Source organism: Canis lupus, chromosome 30 (assembly GCF_011100685.1).
Source record: "Canis lupus familiaris isolate Mischka breed German Shepherd chromosome 30, alternate assembly UU_Cfam_GSD_1.0, whole genome shotgun sequence".
In the NCBI taxonomy this organism is placed as follows: Eukaryota; Metazoa; Chordata; class Mammalia; order Carnivora; family Canidae; genus Canis; species Canis lupus.
Window position 1 is genome coordinate 9464301 of NC_049251.1, and position 24822 is coordinate 9489122.

General features: G+C 40.8%; 1 protein-coding gene across 3 annotated transcripts in view; it reads right to left on the minus strand.

Moving 5' to 3' along the window:
* The window catches only part of VPS39 (VPS39 subunit of HOPS complex), a 47105-nt gene that overhangs the window by 3218 nt on the left and 19065 nt on the right, over positions 1 to 24822 (minus strand). For all 3 annotated transcript variants that reach the window (XM_038580160.1, XM_038580158.1, XM_038580159.1), the window contains 15 exons: positions 22955 to 23075; positions 22726 to 22846; positions 15513 to 15642; positions 10294 to 10436; positions 5530 to 5673; positions 4906 to 5047; positions 4674 to 4760; positions 4298 to 4371; positions 3850 to 3948; positions 3127 to 3244; positions 2541 to 2669; positions 1880 to 1982; positions 1609 to 1654; positions 385 to 534; positions 89 to 223 (listed from right to left, as the gene is read on the minus strand). In XM_038580160.1, coding sequence (XP_038436088.1) covers positions 89 to 223; positions 385 to 534; positions 1609 to 1654; positions 1880 to 1982; positions 2541 to 2669; positions 3127 to 3244; positions 3850 to 3948; positions 4298 to 4371; positions 4674 to 4760; positions 4906 to 5047; positions 5530 to 5673; positions 10294 to 10436; positions 15513 to 15642; positions 22726 to 22846; positions 22955 to 23075 — 1742 coding nt within the window. The remainder of the gene's footprint in view (positions 1 to 88; positions 224 to 384; positions 535 to 1608; positions 1655 to 1879; positions 1983 to 2540; positions 2670 to 3126; positions 3245 to 3849; positions 3949 to 4297; positions 4372 to 4673; positions 4761 to 4905; positions 5048 to 5529; positions 5674 to 10293; positions 10437 to 15512; positions 15643 to 22725; positions 22847 to 22954; positions 23076 to 24822) is intronic.

The following is a 24822-nucleotide window of genomic DNA, read 5'->3' on the forward strand; positions in this document are numbered from 1 at the left end:
GGAATATAAAGCTCTGCTTTTGTCTATAGGTAATGTGTGTCTCATGCTAAAAGGTACAACCTCACCCTAAAGTCTGGAAGGTTCTTACCCTCAGAAATTCTGCATGGAGGAGGTTCTTGAGCACTTGATTGAACCGTTTTTTTTGTGCATTTTCTTCCAAGACCTTTTCCAGAAAGATACGTATGTCATTAATCTGAGTGTTTGCTGGTAGAAGGTTGATGGCCTAGGGACAGGAACAGAGATGGGAACAGGATGAGCCATAACAGGAGTGAACCTGAGGAAAAGTCTGAAGCCACACAGCTCTCAAACCCCAGTGCCTTTCTCAGTGCCCTCCTCTCATTCAGCGTGCCCCCAGGTCCCTCCCATCTGCACAGAACTCCTGACCTTAGTGGTGTCCAGCTTGCTGTGGTGCAGCTCGAGGACCTGCAGGGCAGCCTGGAGGTTGGCCTGTGGCTCCAGCAGTTCCAGTTTGATGGGTCCCAGGCAATGAACACTAGGGGGCGACAGGTACATCCGGAGCAGGGACAGATACACCTGTCTCATACAAGTCACATAGGTCAGGCTGGCAGTAAGCCTCCCAGGACCCGCCAGCATGACCACACCTAAAAATAAGAGGGTTTATAAAACCTGGGCTGCTCCGTTTTTCACATTTTAAAAGATTTTGGTAAAGCCAGTCAACTGAAGATGGTAAGAATTAAGAACTGTTTTTCCTGAGGAAAAAAAAATCAAATGCCTTATGTTAATTATACATTTTGCTGCTGACAAAATGCCAACACTGCAAAATGACACAAAAAGATCTTTCCTAGGGGATCCCCGGGTGGCTCAGCGGTTTGGCGCCTGCCTTCTGCTCGGGGCGTGATCCTGGAGTCGCAGGATTGAGTTTTGTATCGGGCTCCCTGCATGGAGCCTGCTTCTCCCTCTGCCTGTATCTCTACCTCTCTCTTTCTCGGTGTTTCTCATGGATAAATAAATAAAATCTTAAAAAAAAAAAAAAAAAAAAAGATCTCTCCTAGGAATCTGGCCTTGAGGCTGTGACCCTACCAATTTTGGCAGGTGAGGATTAACCCCAAGCTGAGATGCCATCTTTCCTACTGGTACCAGTAACACGGGGTTTCTCAACCTCAGCACCCAACATTCTGGGCTGGATAATTCTTTGTTGAGGCTGTCCTGTGCACTGTTTAGCAGCAACTCTGGCCTCTGCCACCTAGATTCCAGTTGTCCCTGTATCCCCAGACATAACAATCAAAAATGTCTCCAGACACTGATGAATCCACATGCATTCTAGACCGAGTATATAAGTGCACCTGACTGCATCCATCAGATACCCCTCAATAGGCTGACCATATAATTTATTATACAACCTGGGACTCTTTTGAAAGTAAAAGGGCAGGCATGCTACTGATAATCACATGCATGACAATAAGCCAGAACTATCCCAAGGAAACCAAGATGTATGGTCACCTTGCCTTCTTCCTCAATACACACATTCAAACCGTGATCTCAGCTACTCCCACCAGTGTCACCTGTGGCCAAACCCAAGGGCATGAGGTGTGCTACGAGGGACAGTGAAGAGCGCATGTGCTCCCTGGGGCCAGTGTCACTACTTACATCTTTGTTGCCATCTCTGTTTTGGTCGTAATGCTTGTGGCAGTACCTGCAAGGGAGAAAGTGGTGAGACTAGGCCAGAGCAGCCATGTCTAAAGAGAGGTCATCAATTCTCCCCGCGGGAGCAGCCTCATGATGGCACCACAATCAGGGGCCAGGATGGGAGGCAGAGCAGAGGGGAGGTGGCTTTCTGCCTCTGTCTCCCCCGCCTCTCCTCTGTCTGTGGAGCCTGCTGTCGGAGTCCTTGGGTGGTGCGGTGGCAGGGTCAACGTACTCCTCAGCCATCTTTGTGTCCTTCAGGATGTGCACGTAGATGAAGAGCGCTTGCTCATGCTTTCCCATGCGCCCCAGCAGCAGTGCACGCTCTTCTAAGAGGCCTGGGAGGAGGAAGGGGTGTGAGTAATCATCACCACCACTGTGCAAGCACAGGCCAGAGGCTAGGCTGTTAGGTAAGTGGGTGAAACTATTTGTATTACTTGGGATTTTTTCAAGGAGAAAATTGCTAAAATTTAAAAGAGGGCAGAGGGAGCTATTTTTTAGGAGGCACTTTATACCATTTTGTTTGTGATTGCTTCTAATTTGGGTAAGAACTCTCATCCAACAACCAAATGCATAATAAGCGCCTGCAATGTGCCAAGCACTCCAGCTAAGGAAAGTAAACACTGGGCTTTGCTCTCCCAGAGCTTATATATCAGAGAAACGTGTGTCTTTTTCAGACAAATTATGCCAGATCACAAATATCGCTAAATAATGGACGTGGCCAAGACACGTACTGATGCCACCGATTGCCAGGTGGTTCATACCCAAGGAGACTCCTCTCAGTTATGGAAAAAAAAGTGAGTCTTCAGATGGGACAGAAACAACTGGCCTCAAACATGTGTTTTTTTCCATTACCTTCCACTGATGTGGCTTCTGGCCAAAAGCCAGACACTCACCATCAAAAGGAAAGTCACAGATGAGCCGGCCTGGATCATAGTAGCCAGAAATTTCCAAGAATATAAGGAGCTTCCGTCGGTACTCTCCCAGCTCACCCTCTTCCTCTCCAGCAGGGACTGGAGTTTTGCCTTAAAGGGAACCAAGCTCGGTATGAAAGGATGCTGCTGGGCAGCAATGTGGGCTCATTGAGAAAAATGAAGAGGATGGGGTTCGATGACATCACCACAATGATCAGAAAGGGCCTCCAGAGTGGGTTCCAGCTGGGCTTTTCTTAGTTTATGGTCTCTACGTGACCCCAAAACATCAGCTTGAGACATAAAGAAAACCTGCACACTCTTGTATGCAAACCCATTCTCAGCACAGCTGACAAATCTGTTCCTTCCCCTTCACACAGGGGTGATGCACGGAGATGCCCAGATCCAGACAAGAGCTCTTGAGTCTCCTATGCTGGGTCACTTAGTTGCCCTGGCTGCTCAGAGGAACGTCCCACCCACCAGGGCCCATAGAGAACAGTAAGGCCTGCTTCCCTATGCCACAAGACACCCTTGGGTTCCAGGTCACCTGGCTTTCTAGGAGAACTGGTACCTGCAGGGAAGGACAGGAGATACTCCTTCATCAGACCTTGCACCTTCTCACAGTACAGCTGGATCAGGCAGTTGTGGAATCGAGAGCCCGTCTCCTCCCAAACGTGAATGACATGCTCCTGAGGCAAGACACAGGTCTACCTGGTATCCTGTAAGCTGTGACCCATCTCCGTCACCCAGTCTCCCTCACATTTTTAAGGCCTGACAGGTCCCATCCAAACCATCTCCTAATTAAGCGACAGCTCTTTTAAAACCACCAGGAAATTTTGGAATACAGCCCAGCAACATTAGGGATTATCTTCTTAGATTTGCAATCTAAGTTCCTTTATTAATTTGTCCCATAATCCTCCAAACTCTCACATCAGCCCATGTAGTTAAGGTTAAATAATAGTTGCATCCTGGTACTTAAAACCAATCTGGTTGCCCAGTGGTCACAGCTGAATCTGAATGACCATACAAATGTGGCTTTCAGATGTTTTTCTCGAACATCATTCTCTTTTATCCCTCTGTACTTTACCCAGATTTAGAAGGCATTCAACCCAAGTAATATTGCCAACTTGATCTACCAAGATCTCTTTCCTCAGAAGATGCTGAAATAATCTTCCTTACTCTTCTACCAATCCCTAAGTGACACAAACCCCAATCTGAATTGCCCGACAACTGACCCATGTGGTCCTGGTTCCCACATTGAAATGTTTTTAGTTCAGACCAAAAAAGATCTTACCAGATAAGGAATAGCTAGACCCTTAAAATTCTCCACTAAGAAGCAGAGCACTCGGTCTCGTGGCAGAGATTCCACCTCCGGGAGGTCTTCGGTAAATATCTGTGGGAACAAACCTGAGTTCCAACAGCAGAACCATCTGACTGCAATGCGGCCAACCAACCACATACACACACACATACACGGTGGAGGGTCAAGTGGACTTCTGAAGGGGGAAGGGTATACCAGATGGCACCTGTAGCAACTGTGCCAGACTAGGTGGCAGATGCCAGCTTCCAGATGTCTGCACAAGGCATTCTCCACTATACTACACTATCGGCTGTTTCCCAGGCTACTCATCTGAACACCAGAGAAACTGCATGAATCCTTCCTCCCCCTCCACCCATCACTGTCCTCAGTAGAATCAAGACCAAGCATGGTATGAGATAAATCCAAGACCCCCATGATCTACCTTCAGGCCATCCTCTGGGAAGTCTCGCAGCACCCATACCGAGTACGAAAAAATCAAATGCAGGTTTTCTGTGCCTGGAAGGGAATAGACTTGTCAGCAGGTGAAGCCTGCCCCGTCCACAGGACTGGGGAGGCGGGTGCAAAGGTTGCCCCCAAATTTGCTTTCCAGGGCAGATAGTTCTGTCCCAAGCACCAGTCACTTGGCCCTACTAGGCTGGCTGCATACCGAGGGGGTGTCATAGTTCCACTGTAGGGGGGAAACAAAGCCGAGTGAACAAGGGAGGGAGGGGACTGACTAGCTAGAATCAGAAATGGAGGGAGATCTGGTCCATGTGAATACAATCCTTTCCTACTTCCCTTTCAAAAGTTGGACTTACCCAAATGTTGCAGATACTGCACTGTCCTCTCATGGCCTTTCAGAGGGGAGTTTGCTTTCTTGGACTGGTCCACCAGCACCTGCAGAGCTGGCCATGAAGCACCCCCCCACCCCAAAAAGGTCATGAGCCTCTTCCAGAAGGCACATCCCCACGGAAGAGTTATCATACTTCAGTAGGTCTCCCCTATGACATAGAGACCCTCCCAGATCAGGGAAGCCCCTCCTCCGGCCACCTTTCTCATGGAGCCCCTTCTTCTCATACAGGATTATCAGTTCACTGTACTTGTGCGCCTTCTTCAGCACATGCTCACTCTCCTCGATGTGGCAGTGATTGTTCTCCAGGCGCAGCAGAGGCGCCACCAAGGCCACGTTCGTCTGCAGAGGAAGCAGGACTTCAGGGGACGCTGCATCATGGAGGAGCACCCCCACCCGTCCCCCACCTAGCCCAGGTTTGCTTCAGGCTGAAAGGTCAGGGATGAAACACAAGCAAGAATAGGCAAACCACCCTTCTTCAGGACTACAGGTGTGGCTTTTACAGCATTATGTATACTCTTTCACACAGCAGGTTTTAATGTTCTGGAGGGGAGTAGGAGGAGGAAGGGGATATATTCAGGAAACATTGTCTCTTTATCCTGTAGCACTAACTCCCAGTCTTAGCAGAGAAGACCAGCCTACTACACATTCTGGGGCAGTATCTTGCCTTATTTTCTTAACTGCTAGAAGCTCAGAGGTGTCAAGCAAAGACTAGGTGGTTCCCATTATCAAAGATTTCACTCTAATGGCAGGACTCCAAAGTAGCACTTTCCCGGTTTCAGGGGACTGGGCAATTGTGGGTACTGAGAGCTCAGAGAACTCACATGGAGGTAGCACTTGAGCAGGGTGGTATCAATGATTTGCAATAGCTTCTTCTTTGATTTGATGGTCGGAGTGCCTTCCATGAGAGGGGAGGTGCTAGACTGGTGATCAGAGTCATTCAGTTTCTTTACCAATTGGCTTCGTTTCTGCAAAGGCCCAAAAAAGTGGGATTAAGGCCAGGACTAAATCATCCTAATCACCTGAGCTACCAGGTAATTCCAAATATCTCCAACATGGCTCATACTTATCCACCCTGATTTCATATTAGCATATAGTCTTTATCAGGGATCAAAATAGATGAATGCCAAATTGCCACAGATACAGTAACAATTATTTATCAGGGGTTACTACATACCAGGCACTGTATCAAGAATTTTATGTCATCCCATTTTAAACCTACAACAAATGCAGGTATTATAATCCCTATTTTACAAGCCAAGAAGCCAAGGCACAGGTATTAGATCTCTCACAAGTAGCTGAGGCAAGTTTCAAACTAGGGTCTAATTCCAAAGCCCATTTTCTTTTATTAAAAAAAAAAAAAAAAATCAACTTTCTTGAGGTGTAAGTAGCATACAATAAAATGTACCCTTTTAAAGTATGAAATCCATTTTGACACATACACACATACACATAACCAAAACCCCAATCAATGAAAAGAACATTTCTAACACCCCAGAAAGTTCCCTTGTGCTCTTCTCAATTTCACCCAACTCCTACACCACAGATCTGGTTTCTATCACTAGAGATTAGTTTTTACCTATTCTAGAACTTCATATAAAGAGAATAATCCTGTTTGTACCATATTGTGCCTGGCAATGCCCTTATTCTTATATGCTCAACCATCTCTCTGACACAATGCCAATGTCAGTTAACTTCACACATTCCAAATGTCAGCGAGAAGTCCAGGGAAAAAAATGTGTGGTCAGAGTTGTAAAGCAAAGACACTGGCAATAAAGGGCATTCTTTGATGCCACAGGCTTAGGAGATATTTTACTCCCAGGAACCTTTTCCACTTGGTACGGCCATATGAGCTGTGCAAGGTGGAGACAGAGGCAGGTCTGTGTGCTCCTTGCAGGCTGCCAGCCACGGCTGGGTACTCCTGGGTCCCAATGTCAAGGAAGTGCCAAGGCTATGTATGCCAGATCAGAGCTGTGGGACATTCACTAGCCCAGAAGCAGGTGGCAGATAGCTGGCTTACAATTTCCTAGCAGTATTTCTCAGTGTCTGCCCAGGGGACCTCTTGTAGAGGTCTTCAGAACACTAATGAGGAAAAGATTTACTAAGTTATCTGACTCTGAGTGAGTGTTCAGGAAATAAAAGCCCTTGTGACAAATGGGGTGAAGAATCTTTAATGGAGACATTAGTTTTAGTGTTCACTTGAAAATTTCACTTATCTTTCCATAACAGTAAACTGAAAAAAACACTTAAATTTAAATACTCCCTCTAAAAAAAACCAGGTTATAGAAGAATATTTATTGACAGGGAGGGACTTTCTCAATATACAGCTACATTTTTAAAAAGCAAACCAGAGAACTTTAGTTTGATATCCATTGGCAATAATGACCTAATAAATAAATTTTTATTTTTAAATTTTTAAAGATTTATTTGAGAGAGGGAGGGAGAGAGAGAGATGGAGTACATGTGAGTGAGGCGAGGGGCAAAAGGAGAGGGCGAGAGAATCCTCAGACTCCCTGATGAGCACAGAGCCTGATGCAGGGCTCAATCCCAGGACCCCAAGATCATGAGCTGAGCCAAAACCAAGAGTCGGCCGCTCAACGAAATGAGCCACCCAGGGGCCCCAGTAAATTTTTAAAAAACCGAACTCACAAATGGATATCCAAGCAGAACTCAGAGACATTGTGGGTTTGGTCCAGACTATTCTGATAAAATGAGTATCTCAGTAAAGCTAGTCAAATTAACTTTTTGGTTTCACAGTATATACAAAAGTTATGCTTACATGATATGGTAGTATTCTCTAACAAAATATGGATATACTTTAATTTAAAAATACTTCATTGCTAAAAAATGCTAATTGTCATCTGAGCTTTCAGTGAATTGTGATCCTTTTTGCTAGTGGAGGGTCCTGCCTCCATGTTGATGACTCAAGGTTGGCGTGCTGTGACAATTTCTTAAAATATGACAACAAAGTTTGCCACAGAAATTGAGTCTTCAAGAATTATTTCTCTATAGTATGTGATGGTGTCAGGTAGCATTTTAGGCATAGAACTTCTTGGAGTCCATCCTTTCAAACCCTGCTGCTGCTTTATTAACAATGTTTATGGAATACTCTAAATCTTTTGTTGTCATTTTTAACAATCTTCACAGCATCTCCACCTGGAGTAGATTCCATCTCAAGAAGCTCCTTTCTTTGCTCATCCATAAGAAGCAACTCCTCATCCATTATAGTGTGATCATGAGATCACAGCAGTTCAGTCACGTCTCCAGGCTCCACTGCTTATCCTAGGTCTCTTGCTATTCCTACCACATCTGTAGGTACTTCCTCCACTGAAGTCTTGAACCCCTCCCTCAAAGTTATCCATGAGGGCTGGAATCAACTTCTACCAAATTCCTGTTCATATTGATATTCTGACCTCTTCCCATGAATCATGAGTGTTCTTAATGGCATGTAGAATAATGAATCCTTTCCAGAAGGTTTTCCATTTACTTTGCCCAGATACAGAGGAGTCATTATCTACAGAAGCTATAGGCTTGTGAAATATATTTCTTAAATAAGACTTGAAAGTTAAAATTACTTCTTGATCCACAGGCTGCAGAATTGATGCTGTTAGTATGAAAACAACATTAATCTTACTCTCATCTCCATCAGAGTGGGTGACCAGGTGCGTTGCCAATGAGCAGTCATATTTTGAAAGGAATCCTTTTTTTCTGAGATGCAGGTCTCAACAGTGGGCTTAAAATATTCCATGAACCATACTGTAAACAGATGTGCTGTCACCCTGGCTTTGTTGCTCCACTTACAAAGCACAGGCAGAACAGATGTAGCATAATTTTTAAGGACCCTAGGATTTTCAGTGGTCAAGAAAGACTGCTCCAACTTCAAGTCACCAGCTGTATTAGCCCCTAACTTGTCCTTAGAAGCTTTGAACCCAAGCATAACTTCTCTTCTCTAGCTATGAAAGTCCTAGTTAGCATTTCCTTCCAACAGAAGGCTGTTTTGTCTACACTGAAAAATCTGTTTAGTGGAGCCACCTTCATTAATGATCTTAGCCAGATCTGGATAACTTGCTGCAAACACCTACATCAGCACTTACTGCCTCACCTTTAACTTCATGTTATGGAGATGCCTTCCTTCTTAACCCTCATGAACCAAACTCTGCTAGCTTCACAACTTTTCTTTTGCAGCTTCCTCATCCTTCTCAGCCTGCATAGAGTTGAAGAGAGTTTTAGGGCCTTGCTCTGGATAAGGCTTTGGTAAAAGGGAATGCTGTGGATGGTTTGATTTCTATCCAGACCACTAAAACTTTCTACACATCAGCAATAAAGCTGCTTTCACTTTCTTATTCATGTTCACTGATGCAGCAGTTTTAATTTCCTTCAAGAGCTTTTCCTTTGCATTCACAATTTGGCTCACTGGCACAAGAGGCCTAAATCTTGGCCTATCTTGGCTTTTGACATGCTTTCCTCTAAGTTTAATTACTTTTAGTTTTTGATTTAAAGTGAGAAATAGCAATTCTTCCTTTTACTTGAATACTTAGAGGCCATTTTTTTTCCCCTAAAGATTTTATTTATTTATTCATTTATTCATGAGAGACAGAGAGAATGAGAGGCAGAGACACAGGCAGAGGGAGAAGCAGGCTCCATGCAAGGAGCCTGACGTGGGACCTGATCCTGAGTCTTCAGGATCACGCCCTGGGCTGAAGGCAGCACTAAATCGCTGAGCCACCCAGGCTGCCCCCATTGTTATTGACTTAATTTCAATATTATTATGTCTCAGGGAGTTGGGAGACCCAAAGGATAGGTGAGGCAGGGAATAGCCAGTTGGTAGAGTAGTCAGAATGCACACAACATTTATTAAGTTTCCTATCTTATATGGGCACAGGTGGTGGCATCCCAAAACAATTATAATGGTAACATAAAAGATCAGTGATCACAGATCACAATAACAAATACAATAATGAAAAAGTTTGAAATGTGAGAGTTATCAAAATGTGACACAGAGACACGAAGTGAATAAATGCTATTGGAAAAATAGTGCTGACTTGTTCAATGTGGGTTGGCACAAATCTTCAATTTGTAAAAAAAAAAAAAAAAAAAGCAGCATCTGTGAAACACAATAAAGGAGGTATGCCTCTAGAGGTCTAAAGGACAACACTATAATGTTGGTGATTTTTCTCTGGGTGGTAGAGATATTGGTGACTTGTACTTTTGCTTTATACTTTTCTGTGTTTGCCCAGTCTCCTGCATTGAGCAAGTATTTTTCCACAAGTATGTATGTTCCAAAAAAGTGTTTCAAAAAACTTAGTATTTCTTATCAACTAAAATCTATCCTTTTTAGTTCCCATAACAGCTTAGTGTAAATTTACCAGAAATCACGTACATTTCCTGGTATAAAGATTTGGCAACAAGCAGCTCACTGGTATGAGCAGGGAGATGAAGGAGAAAGAAATATGCTCAGCGCACCATCACTTTTACGTCATTCATTTATGGAATGCCTGTAGAGAGAAGGCCCTCACTTCTCTGCAATAGAAAAGCAGGTGCTGGAACTCCCAGGTAAACTCTTCCATACTCCTCTGTATCATACCTACCTGTGTCAGGTAGTCAATCAGAGCTAAATGTGCCTTCTCCAATTCAGCCCCCGACAGCACTGGCAGTGGGTTAGGATACTGCAGTTGCTTTCTGTAGTCTGTGGGCAGCAGGTCTGGGTATAGGCCCATCACATGGGTAGGATCTACATAGAGGTAAACATGATTTCCCAGAAAGAAGCACAGCAATTTGAGGATCAAATAAAACAAGACTATTACTATAGCAAAATAAGTTCCAGATTGATTTTAAGGATTTTTTTTTTTTAAGTTATCTCTATACCCAACACAGGCCTCAAATTCACAACTCCAAGGTCAAGAGTCGCATGCTCTACCGACTGAGCTAGCCAGGCACCCTCAGACTAATTTTTTTTTTTTTTTAAAGAATGCCTCTAAGTTCATAAAGACTCAATGAGCTCTATACTTATATAATTTGAGCACTATTTATATATACATTTCACTAAACCAGTACAAAAATGGCTTGACTCCATATTCCAAGGTATACACACATACACATATGCAGAATTAGAACTGAAAATTTACAAACTGTCTGAAAGTGGAGGAGAAAAAATTTTCTGCTAAGACATTAAAGCTGAAAAGATCAATAGCCTTAAAAAATAAAATAACTATGTCAAAAAAGGAATATGACTAAAACAAATTATTATTATTAAAACAAAGCCAGACAATAGGCTAGGGCATATATTTGCAGCATATATGACAAGAGGCTTATAATTAATTATTTAAAACATAAATTGATAAAGAGATTTCATCAGATAATACGCAAAAGACATGAACAAATGACAAGAAAATATAAATAAGTGGGAAAACATTCTGTCACATTAAGAATCAAAGTAGTACATTAGTAAAATTAGTAAAAAAATTTTTATATAGTACCCGGTGCTTGCAATATTATGAAACTGAATCACTCTTACACTGCCAAGGCAAAAAAATATTGCTACCTCAATAAGGAAAAAAGCACTTGGACCCACTAATCCCACTTCTAAGAGTTTGCCCTAGAAAACAATCTATAAGATGGAAGGGAGAAGACATCCGAATGAACAGGTCACGTAGGGAGCATTATTTGTAACAGTGCAATTCTGGAAACAATGTGGAATTCCTTCAGCAGCAGACTATAGTCTATTTAACTAAAAGACTATAATGCAATCATTATAAATTATAAAGTACACACAGCAAAATGGAAAAACACTAACAATATTAAGTAACAAAAGCTGTAACAGCATATACAGTCTTGATTATAATTATATTGAGATGTATATATGTGGAAAAAGCTTGGATGAAAAAGACAAAACGAGAATCAAGATCTAGAGTAAATTTTTCTTCCTTTAATACTTTAACAAATGTTTTGTCCTAGCATTACTTGATTTTCATTAAAAAAAAAAAAAAAAGTTGGAGGAACAAGAGAAGGCCATGTTCCTTCTACAAGGAGCTGAGCTCCAGGCCAGCAGACCAGAAGAAAAATTCACAATCTTGCCTTGAACCCTCCAGAACCCATAGTGTTCCCAAGGAACCTGGGTCACCATATTTCTGCCAAGCCAGGAAGACTGTGTTCCTCAAAATCTGAGAATTATGATGATGTGAAAAAGACACTCATGACAAGTGCCAACTGAATGGGGCAGTTGACAGATCTATGTGATGGCCACACAGAAACACAGTCTAAGAAACGAAGATAACTGCTGGGGACCTGGAGTGAATATATGGCCCTTGCCTAGGCTTCGTCAGCCCCCCTCATCACAGAGTCTACAGATATGGCTCTAACCATATCGCTCTAATTAAAAACTTGTGATGTCTCCTGAAGCCTACAATACAATGTCCAAATTCCCTCACAGTATTCAAGGTCCTCTAAAATTTGGACCCAACATCTCTTTCTCATATGACCTATTAAGTACCACAAACCTCACACTGGACTGTGGCTCACAGACCCTCAGCCATCACTGGGTCTTCCTGTCACCCTCCTTCCTTTACGCTCTGCTTTTCCTTCTACCTTCCAGAGCCCAGTCACCTCCTCTCTCTCTTCCTCTTAAGACCTCCTAACTTACTTTTCCACAATCCTGAAGAACTCTTTTACACTTGTTTCACAATGTTTTACTGAATGGTTTTACATGCAAACTCTCTGTGGACATATAACGGGTCTTATTTATCTGTGAAGCCCAAAATTGAAGGTAGAGCTGGCACTGACAATGCTTACCTGATTTGCCTTTGGGCCACATGTTCACTGAGTGGAGGATTATATCATACACTGAATCCTAGTAATATAGACTAGTAATTGACAATGGGATTATATTCCTTATGCAGATCAACTGCATATTCCTTATGCTGATCAACAGATCAACTCTGCTCTAGCCACATGGATCCGGCTGCTCCTGGACCACACAAGGCAGCATTCCAACCTCACCACCGTGGCACTAGCCATTCCCTTTGCCTGTAGGGCACTTCCCCAGACTCTGCCACTTCATTAAATAGCTTCCTTGAGACCCTAATTTTTCAGATCTTATCTTTCCTGATCTTATCTTAAATTGCAATCCTAATTCCTATTTTTAGTACTCCTTTCCTGATCATCTTATCTTAAATTGCAATCCTGATCATCTTATCTTAAATTGCAATCCTAATTCCTATCTTCAGTACTCCTTATCCCTATTCCCCTTTGTTTTTCTTAGGACTTACCACTTCCCTATATATATATATATTTTTTTTTATGATAGTCACAGAGAGAGAGAGAGAGAGAGAGAGAGAGAGGCAGAGACATAGACAGAGGGAGAAGCAGGCTCCATGCACTGGGAGCCCGACGTGGGATTCAATCCCGGGTCTCCAGGATCACGCCCTGGGCCAAAGGCAGGCGCCAAACCGCTGTGCCACCCAGGGATCCCTTTTTTAATTTGACTTCCCAATATATTATAAATTTGCTAATTTATTTTGTTGTCTGCACTCTATCAGAATATAAGCCCCATTACTTGGTACCCAGAATAGTCTTCAAGGCATGATAGAAGCTTGATAAAAATTTTTACTAAGTAATGAATATATATAGTATGTGAACCAATTCAAGAATCTAAGGCTCAATTTCAAGATCTAAATATGGATTTCAAGAAATTTAAAAACTGGGTGCCTGGGTAGCTCAGTCGGTTAAGCGTCTGCCTTTGGCTCAGGTCATGATCCTGGGATTCTGGAATCTAGTCCCATGTGGGGCTCCCTGCTCAGTGAGGAGTCTGCTTCTTCCTCTGCCTCTCTCGCCCCTATCCCTTCTCATGCTCTTTCTCTCTCAAATAAATAAAATATTAAAAAATATATAAAAACTATCTTATTCACATTCTTGCCATTCCATGCATTATGCTTGACCACCAAGAGTCCAAAGCCCCATGGCCTCAATGCAGTGTCTTATCAAACCCTAGTACAAATACCTATAGTACTTACCTTGCTATCTTGCATTAGAGCTTTTTATGCATAAGCTGTGGGCTGCCGCAAGGAAATAACTCTAAAATATTGGTTCTTAAACATTTTAAGGATCTAAAACATTGGGGGATTTGATAAAAAGTACCGATCCTCTCTTCAGAAAAACTCACATATGAAAAATATTTTACATTAAGTCTAGGGTGGTTCACAAACTTGATAAAGCCCACTTAAAGGCCGTATGTCCCCAGTGGGAACAGACAGAGCTTCTTCCTCATTCACAAGGGGTAGAAATAGGCCCCCCTTATAAGAAGCCTATCTGTGGAACAAGTAAAGGGAGGGGCAGGAAAGCAAACCTGGGCCCAGTCCACCCTACACTATGGGGACCAAAGGACACTGGGCCTGGTAGTATATTCCAGCCATCTGGCTAGCCTCCCTCTGCTCAGAAGAAACATCCTTCCACAAAACTTTTCTGCTCCTATTCCATGCCTTCAAAACAGTTTTCTGACTTGGCATCCCAGGTACACTCTGTTCTGCTACAACTTGAGTTTCTTTCATGTGAATGAGTTCATGCACAGCTGGTAAATAGGAATGATATGAGGCATAAGTTGTGTTGAGGGGGGCACCTAGGTGGCTCAGTCGGGTAAGCATCTGCCTTTGGCTCAGGTCATGATCCTGGAGTCTTGGGATCAAGCCCCACATTGGACTTCCTGCTCAATGGGGCGTCTGCTTCTCCCTCTCCCTCTGTGCTCTCTCTCTTCCTCTCTAGTAAATAAATAAAATCTTAAAAAGTTGTGTTGGTTTGTATGCAAATTTCTCCAGCTTGTTAATGTTTTGAAGTGACCAGGCAAGCTTCTTCACAATTAAAGAGAAAGCCTTAACTACACAGGGAGACCTTAAAGAAAAGAACTGAAAGTCCTATAGAAATGACCTCTTTTGAGCTGATGAGAAGCTTCAAAAACCACTATACTTTCTATTAAGTTAAACCACCTGGAAAAGCTGAGAGTAAAAATAAAGCAAGGATGTTCCCCACATATTCATTTTCTGGGGGGTCTCACAAAGAAGTCTATATCCAAGATCAGACTTTTTATTTTGATGAAACTAGTTTTTATTAGAAGCAAATATTCTCAAAGATGTGTATCTTAAAAGAAAAAGCATAGCCTCAGGATTTAAGGCTGCAAAGCACTGACATGCTGAGTACCAAAATCAATGGGAATTTAATTTTAGTAGGATTGTTATTGTTTTCATTAGTATTCCACATAAAAAAGCATAGCCTCAGGATTTAAGGCTGCAAAGCACTGACATGCTGAGTACCAAAATCAATGGGAATTTAATTTTAGTAGGATTGTTATTGTTTTCATTAGTATTCCACATAAAAGGCTGCCTATGTCTTGAGTGGTCTGTCTCAACCTCATTTTTCCCATAAGCCCTGTTATTTCCCATGAGTATTTATTATAGAATATCAGGTTTTGCTGGACCACATTCAAGGCATCATAGCAAAAATGCCTGTACCTCGATATACATAAAAAGGAGTGCCTGGGGTGCCATGTATGAACATTCCAGCCACTGGAAAGAGACCTAGCCTCTCTACTGTAAATAAAGGGATAGTGGAAGTCTGTGTTTAATGGGTGAGACCAGAGATACAAGATGAGGACTATAAATATATAACCACTGTGGCCATCCACAGGATCCTGTGAGGCACAAGGATCAACTGAGATGAGCAGAAACTTTCCCTGGTCTCAGACATCCAGCACCATTTCTCCCATGCTTTCCAGTTTCACCTCACTCCATTAGGTCCAACCAAGGCCAAACCCATGTGTTACCTGTGCCAAGCTTAGCAAAGACCTGCATGGACTCATCAAAACGCTTCTGGCAGAAGAGGTTGAAGGCATACAAGTTCTTGATGTGATGGATCTGTTGCTGCTTTTCGCTGTCCGAATCTTCTTTCATTTCCTAGTAAGAGAGTAGGATAGGTAAGAGCTCACTCATTCAACAAATATTTATTCAGTATATACTATGTATCAGACAACATCCTGGGAGGTCCACATGCCAAAGTGTACAAGACAAGCCACATGGCATGTGCCCTCATGGACTGTCCTAACATTCTAACCACAAGACTGAGAAGAAACTATGCAATTACAAGGCAACAGAGTTTCTACAAAATACCTGAGCAGTACTCCTGAAAACTGTCAAGGTCTTGAAAATACAAGGAAAGTTAAGAAACTGTTACAGATTAAAGGACACTAAGGAAACACAACAACTAAATACAACGTAATTTCTGGATCTGAAACCGTAACAGAGAAAGGGCATTAACGGGAAAACTGGTGAAAACTGAATAAAGTCTAGAGTTTAGTTTAAAACACAAAAAAATCAAAACTAAAACAAAACCAGCGTGAGGTCAGAAGCACATGGGAGGGGTACCCAATCTAGTCTGAGTGGTGGGCCTGAGAAGGAAGCCAGGAGGAATGTGACGTGAGACACAGAGCCAAGCTGGAGTTGGCCAGAGGAGGCCAGTCAGCTGATAGAAGGGAAGAGGGCAGCACATGTGTGATGCCCTAATGTGACAAAAGGAACATGGCATATTCAAGGAATGAAGGGCATTTAATGTAGCTGACACAGCTGTGAACAGTCCTGTTTGCAGTAAGAGCTAACTTAACATGGCTATTTATTATCTTTCTTTCTTCCTTATAACCTTTTGGTCCTCTTACATTCTTTTTAACCAATCTTTACTACATTTAATTTCTTCCTTCAAAATGTCTTTGCATTTTTTCCCTTCTTTTCTTCTCCTGTTCTGTAGCTGTCACTCTAGTCCAGACCACCATCACCACATGGCCACACCCAGTCTAAAGCCCTCTTGGTGCATTACAGGCTTTCAGAACCTGGCACAGCCTCCTTCTCTAGCTTATTCCCAGACACTCAAGCATCACTCTCCGCTCCAGTCAGGATGGTTCCAAATCATTTCCACACATTTTCACTTCTTCAACTTCCTCAGGCTCTTAATTTTCCCTGTTTTCCCACCTGATCCTGATACCACTTATTCAGCGGTCCACCTGTGGGATGCCTTGTCCAGACCACAGGGAACTATACTCTGGCTAAAATTTTGCTCCACATTTGGTCAATGGCGGAGTTTAATATGTATTCACCCTCTCAAAGTTTCATGTATGTTTTTTGGTTTATTTATCCCAGATAGGTTCCTCAACAGCTGAGATGTTATCAACCAACCTTCTTTCATCATAGCGTGGAACATCTAGTAAGTACAAGTCTAGAAAAGAGAAGGAAAAATGGAAACCCACTTGCACCTATTCTACCGAAGATTAAACACACAACCTGCAGCAGGAAGATCCCTGTAAAGATCCAAGGCCTTCCTGTGAAGAAAATAGATATTAAAAAAGCTATGTGCTGCATGATACCCTTTAAACTTCAAAAACTAAGTAACATATTCAAACACACATATATATGTAATGACTAGCAAGAAATCAACTTTTAAAATTTATTAACTCCAGTATAATTAACATAGTGTGATATTAGTTTCAGGTGTACAATGTAGCAATTTAATTCTTCCATACAACACTCTATGCTCATCACAACATGTGCACTCCTTAGTCCTTATCACCTCTTCCCCGCATGCCCCCCCCCCCACTCACCTCCCCTCTGGTAACCATCAGTTTGTTCTCTACAGTTAAGAGGTCTGTTTTTTTGGTTTGCCTCTTTTGTCCTTTTGTTTCAGTTCCACGAGTGAAATCATATGTATTTGTCTTTCTCTGACTGATTTCACTGAGCTTTATATCTTCTAGTTCCATTCATGTCATTGTAAATGGCAGGATTTCATTCTTTTTTGGCTGAATATATATTCCACTGTATATATACACCACTCCTTCTTTATCCATTCATCTATCAGTAGACACTTACATTCCTTCCCTATCTTGGCTATTATAAATAATGCTGCAATAACCATAGGGGCGCATATATCTTTTTGAATTAGTGTTTTTGTATTCTCTGGGTAAACATGCCTAGTAGTAGAATTACTGGATCATATGGTAGTTCTGTTTTTAATTTTTTTAATATTTTATTTATTTATTCATGAGAGGCACAGAGAGAAAGAGAAGCAGAGACACAGGCAGAGGAAGAAGCAGGCTCCATGCAGGGAGCCCAATGTGGGACTCGATCCTGGGTCTCCAGGATCAGGCCCTGGGCTGAAGGCAGTGCTAAACCGCTGAGCAACCCGGGCTGCCCTGTTTTTAATTTTTTAAAGAACCTCCAGAGTTTTCCACAGTAACTGCACCAATTTGCATTCCGACCAACAGTTCACGATGGTTCCTTTTTCTCCACATCCTCACCAACACTTGTTGTTCCTTATGTTTTTTATTTTAGTGATTCTGACAGGTGTGAGGTAATATTTCATTGTGGTTTTGATTTGCATTTCCCTGATGATGAGTGATATTGAGCATTTTTTATGTGTCTCTTGGCAATCTGTACGTCCTCTTTGAAGAAATCTCTGTTCATGTTTTCTGCCCATTTTATAGTTGGGTGATTTGTTTTTTGGGTGCTGTGTTGTAGAAATTCTTTGTTTTGGATACTAATCCTTTACTGAATGTCATTCATATTCAATAAATTAATTCTCCCATTCTGTAGGTTGTCTGTTAGTTTTGTTGATGGTTTCCTTTGCTGCACAGGTTTTTATTTGGATGTAGTCCCAATAATTTATTTTTCCTTTTGTTTCCCTTGTCTGAAGGTACACATCTAGAAAAATATTGCCGTGGCCCATATCGGAGAATTTAATGCCTTTGTTCCCTTCTATGATTTTTATGGTTTTAGATTTCACATTTAGGGGACGCCTAGGTGGCTCAGTGGTTGAGCCTCTGCCTTTGACTCAGGTTATGATCCAAGGGTCAGGGACTGAGTCCTACATCAGGCTCCCTGCATGGAGCCTGCTTCTCCCTCTGCCTGTGTCTCTGCCTCTCTGCCTCTCTGTGTGTGTCTCTCATGAATAAATAAATAAAATCTTAAAAAAAAATTTTTCACATTTAGGTCTTCAGTCTACTTTATTTTTGTGTATGGTGTAAGAAAGCGATCCAGTTTCATTCAGCATGTTACTGTCCTGTTTTCCCAACACCTTTTGTTGAAGAGACTGTTTTTTACCCATTGTATATTTTTGCCTACTTTGTCGCAAAGTAATTGGTCATATGATCATGGTTTATTTCTAGGCTCTCTATTCAGTTTCATTGATCTATGTGTCCATTTTTGTGTATCATATTGTTTTGATTACTACAGCTTTGCAGTGTATTTTGAAATCTGGCATTGTGATACCTCTCCTCCAGCTTTGTTTTTTTGTTTACTCAAGAGTGTTTTCACTATTTGGGTCTTTTGTGGGTTACATACAAATTTTAGTACTGTTGGGTTTTGATAAGGATTGCATTGAATCTACAGATTACTTCTGGTAGTATGGACATTTTAACAATATTAATTCTTCCATTCATGAGCATGGAATATTTTTCCATTTGTGTCATTAAAGTTTTTCATCAATGTTTTCAGAGTACGGGTCTTTCACCTCCTGGGTAAGTTTATTCCTGGGTATTTTATCCTTTTTGGTGCAATTGTAAATGGGATTGTTTTCTTAATTTCTCTTTCTGCTATTTCATTGCTAGTGTATAGTAATGCAACAGATTTCTGTAGATTGATTTTGTATCCTGCAACTTTACTGAATTCATTTATTACTTGTAGTTTTTTGGTGGAGTCTTTTGGGTTCTCTATATACAGTATCATGTCATCCGCAAATAGTGATAGTTTTACTTCTTCCTTACTGATTTGGATGCCTTTTATTTCTTTTTGTGTCTGACTGCTTTGGCTAGGACGTCCAGTACTACATTGAATAAGAGTGGACAACCTTTTCTTATTCCTGACCTTTGGGGAAAGGTTCTCAGCTTTCCCCACTTAGGATGATATTAGCTATGGGTTTTTCATACATGGCCTTTATTATGTTGACGTATATTCCCTCTAAACCTTTTTTTTTTTTTTTAATCATGATTGGATACTGTACTTTGTCAAACGTTTTTTCTGTCTATTGAACTGATCATTATGGTTCTTATCCTATCTCATATTGATGTATCACACTGACTTATTTGCAAATCAGGAAGATTTGCAACTCAGGGAGAAATCCCACCCTCACAACCCAGGAAGAAATTCCACCTGACTGTGGTGAATGATTTTTTTTTTTTTTTAAATGTACTGTTGGATTCAGTGAGGTAGTATTTCACTGAGGATTTTTGCATCTATGTTCGTCAGGGGTATTGACCCAGGGATATTGTAGTTCTCTTTTTTTTTTTTTTGTAACATCATTATCTGGTTTTTAATATCAGAGTAATGCTGGCCTCATAGAAGGAATTGAGAAGCTTTCCTTCCTCTTCTATTTTTTGGAATAGTTTGAGGAGAATAATATTAACTTCTTGAAATGTTTGGTAGAATACATCTGTGAAGCCATCTGGTCCTGGACTTTTGTTTTCTGGAAGTTTTTTGATTACTGATTCAATTTCATTGGTGGTAATCAGTCTGTTAGAATTTTCTATTTCTTCTTGATTCACTTTTGGGAGGCTATAGTTCCTAGGAATTTATTTACATCTTCTAGGTTGTCCAATTTGTTAGTATATAATTTTTCATAATATTCTCTTATAATCCTCTTCATATTTCAGTTGTGTCAATTGTTATTTCTCCTCTTTCATTTCTAATTTTGTTTGAGTCTTCTCTTTTTTGATGAGTCTGGCAGTTTATCAATTTTGTTGATCTTTTCAAAAAATCAGCTCCTGGTTTCATTGATTTGTTCTACTTTTTTTTTTTCTTGGTTCTATTCCATTTAATTCTGCTCTAATCTTTATTATTTCATTCCTTCTGCTAGTGTGGAGTTTTGTTTGTTCTTCTTTTTCTAGCTCCTTTAGGTGTACAGTTAGGTTGTTATTTTGAGATTTTTCAGCAAGAAACACACTCTTAAAGAGCATGATAAACACAAATTTAGGAAAATGGCTGTGTCTGGAGGGGAAGCAGAAGGATGAGATGGGGAGGAACATATAGATTATATAAACTGTTTTTCTTGGGTAGGATGGTGGGTTACTGGGTATTTATTATTATCTTTTTAAAGATTTTGTTTATTTGAGAGAGAAAGTGAGAGATAGCATGAGCTGAGGGGGAGGAGCAGAGGAAGACACAGAACCAGATGCCCTGTTGAGCAGAGAGCCCAACGTGGGGTGATCCCTGGACCCTGGGGTCATGACCTGAGCTGAAGGCAGATGCTTAACCAACTGAGCCACCCAAGCACCCTGATATTTATTATTTTAAAAATGAAAATAAAGTAATTTAGGGCAATGAATGAGTGGCAAAAATAAAATAAATTAGTAAGATACTGAAATGAAATGCCTCAAGACAGAAACTATCTTTATGGCATATTAAATATGTCTAACTGTTAAGATTGGATCCAAAATGTATACATCCTACAATGGAATATCACTCAGCCATTAGAAATGACAAATACCCACCATTTGCTTCAACGTGGATGGAACTGGAGGGTATTATGCTGAGTGAAATAAGTCAATCAGAGAAGGACAAACATTATATGGTCCCATTCATTTGGGGAATATAAATAATAGTGAAAGGGAATAGAAGGGAAGGGAAAAGAAATGGGTAGGAAATATCAGAAAGGAGACAGAACATGAAGACTCCTAACTCTGGGAAACGAACTGGGGGTGGTGGAAGGGGAGGGCGGTGGGGGTGAATGGGTGACAGGCACTGAGGGGGGCACTCGACGGGATGAGCACTGGGTGTTATTCTGTATGTTGGCAAATTGAACACCAATAAAAAATAAATTTATTATTTAAAAAAACCAAAAAAACAAAAAAGAAACAAACAACAACAACAACAAAAACAAAATGTATACATCCAGGCAGCCTGGGTGGCTCAGTGGTTTAGCACCGCCTTCGGCCCAGGTTGTGATCCTGGAGACCCAGGATCAGGTCCCACGTTGGGCTCCCTGCATGGAGCCTGCTTCTCCCTCTGCCTGTGTCTCTGTCTCCATCCCTCCCTCTCTCTCTCTCCCTCTCTGGTCTCTCATGAATAAATTAATAAAAAAATCTTAAAAAAAAAAAAAAAAAAAGAAAATGTATACATCCAAGATAAATGTTGCCCTTCAAAAGTATCTACCACATGTGACTATAAACACAAATTCCAAAATTTGTGACCACTGTTTTCCTTTCAGAAATAATTTACAATATACTCTAAAAACAATGCTTTTTAATATTATCTTCAAAAAAAATCTTCTCTTTTACTAAATTAGGACTGCCCAGTTTAATGTCTAGGATCAGAATGACCTTCGGTTGTTTCCTCAAAACAAATCCACTCTCTACAGACAATAATCACCACTGAGGATATTTAAAAGAGTAAGACAAGTATCAGAAGTCAGTCTCCAAGAAGTGTGCTGGCAATGAGAGAATCACCAACACAAAAGCATGGGCGCTACGAGGCTGTGCATATCCTTGCAAACATTCAAGGACAGTGACAGCCATAAATGTAAGAGAGCAGCCCTACTGAATGCAGCAACTTGAGGTGATTACAGAATACCTGAAGAAGGCCTGCTTATCCAAAGACAGGGATCTACTGTTGAAAGAGATTTTAAAAAGCCCTCTAGTTGTTACATTCAATCAGACCATAGTTTTACTTTCTGATTGTTATTTTAATGCTTGCACCTTCTTTAATTTTTCAAGGCTGTAACATATTTATTAAATTATTTTATTGTTTTATAAATTCTAACAGGTCCTATTTTATAATTGGCATTCATTCTACATTTGACAGATAAGCAATCTGAAAAAGCGAAATTACTTAGAGTTAAATGGATATTTAATGGCAGAGTCAAATCCTGAATCCAGGTCCTCTAATTTTCAGCTCTGTGCTTATTCTACCAGTCCAAACTAAATATAAACAACTAAATCAAAATCACCTACTATGGGGAACAATGAAGAGGTAGACTCACAGCCAAATCTCAGAAATAACACTTACTGCGAGCTGTAGAGCCAATTCAAACTGCTTGTCCTGGAGAAGCTGTTGGATTTGGGTTGCCATGGGGACAGGAATGAGTCTCCAAACAAAATGATTGCTAGCCACATAGATTATGTTTGATCTGGAGGCAGGAATAAGAATATTAGCAAAAGAGCACAGGCTTTATGATGACTTAGGTGATTTTAAAGCTTTGCAATAATATGGCAGCTACAGTAAACAAATTCCTTACCCTCCAGAGGTAATGAAGCGGGGCCTTTGCAATTCAATGCTCTGGACCAGAAGCCTTGGCTCAAATGTTCGGATCTCCACATATCGAGGCAAAACTGCAATGATGTAGGGAGGCTGGTGCTCTGCACAAGAAAGAGAACTTTGAGTTGTAGATCTGGTCTAAGGTTTATGGACTGCTTCAGCTTCCCATTTCTAAGCTGCATTCAAATGGGATCTCCAGATAGTCTACTACTCAAATAACAAGCCAGGATCCTATGCTGTGATATCCAAAGGAAAAAAATTGTTTTGTCCAAGTGACACTAAGAGAAATCTCGTGCACAAGAAGGATGCATCCAGCTTTGGTGAGAATGACCTCATCCCACTCCTACCATCTCCTCCAAAGAGCTGAAAGCTTCTGCTCCCTTTCTCATCATAGAGAGATTAAGGCCAGCTGCAGCTGCCCTTACCAACACATCAGGGGAGAAGAAGATTATGTGACCTCTTCTTTCATTTTCTTAGAAGGGCAAGAGGAAGGCAACTTCTTTTTTCCCTAAAACGAGGCTAAAGAAAGAGTTCCACATTTCTGACCACGGTTATTTCTGCTGGAAATTTTCACAGGGAAAAGATGCAAAACTCCACCTGAGCTTAATGGTTCACAGAGAAAGCAGCTGGCTGGCATTCTCAGCGTGGCAGTTCTCTACCACTTATATGAGGTCTCTGGAGTCTCAATCACAGAAACAGAAAGTAGAATGGTGGTCACCAAGGGCTACAGGAGGAAGAAGAGGGTTGTTAATAGATATGGAGTTTTATTGTTGCAAGATGAAAGTTCTGAAAATCTGCTGCATGACAACGTGAACATATGTAACTAATGAACTGTACCCTTAAAAATGGTAAAGATGATAGATTTTATGGTTTGTTTTTTTACCAAAATTAAAATTGAAAAAATTTTTAAATGCAAAAAAAAAATCAGTAAAAAATGAACCACTAGATGGCATAATTATCATACAGAAATTTAACTTCAAAGAATATATTCATAGTTTCTTAGTGTGGCTAACTTGCTATGGATTTAGTTTTCTCATTTACTTTCTTTTTTTCTTTCTTTCTTTCTTTCTTTCTTTCTTTCTTTCTTTCTTTCTTTCTTTCTTTTTCTTTCTTTCTTTCTTTCTTTCTTTCTTTCTTTCTTTCTTTCTTTCTTTCTGTTTCTCTCTTTCTCTCTTTCTTTCTTTCTCTTTTCTTTTCTTTTCTTTCTTTCTTTTTTAAAGATTTTATTTATTTATCCATGAGAGACACATAGAGAAAGAGGCAGAGACACAGAAGTACAAGCAAGCTCCCTGCGAGGAGCCTGATGTGGGACTTGATCACGGCCCCCAGGATCATGCCCTGAGCCAAAGGCAGATGCTCAACCACTGAGCCACCTAGGTGTCCCTCTCATTCATTTTCTGACAAAAAGTTTTTCGTATTATATTTGCAATTTATACTCTAAATACAGTAAAAAAAAATTAAAGCTGGAAGGGAACTGGCCTAAGTAACAGTCCCATCACTTTGAATGCTATTGCTGTTATTAATGTTGGTATTTTTTATCTTACAAAAAAAATTTAAAAATGTTTTGTATTGATTTTTTTACTTTACTTTTTATGCTGGCCTCATTTTTAAAAGCTAGTATAATTCCCTTTAGTGTTAATTTGTATAAATATGTAAAATTTCTGTCTCCTTTAATCTGACCCACTTTAATATTAAAGGTCTAATTTAATTTAAAAAAGTAATCTTTAATAGAAAGGCTTTTGATTGTCATATCGTATCATTGTCCCATCTCCCCCACTCTTTGACAACAGAGATGGTCTGGATCTCTTTGTATCTTCAAAACTTGGCAGAGTGGGTGGTAAATAGCAG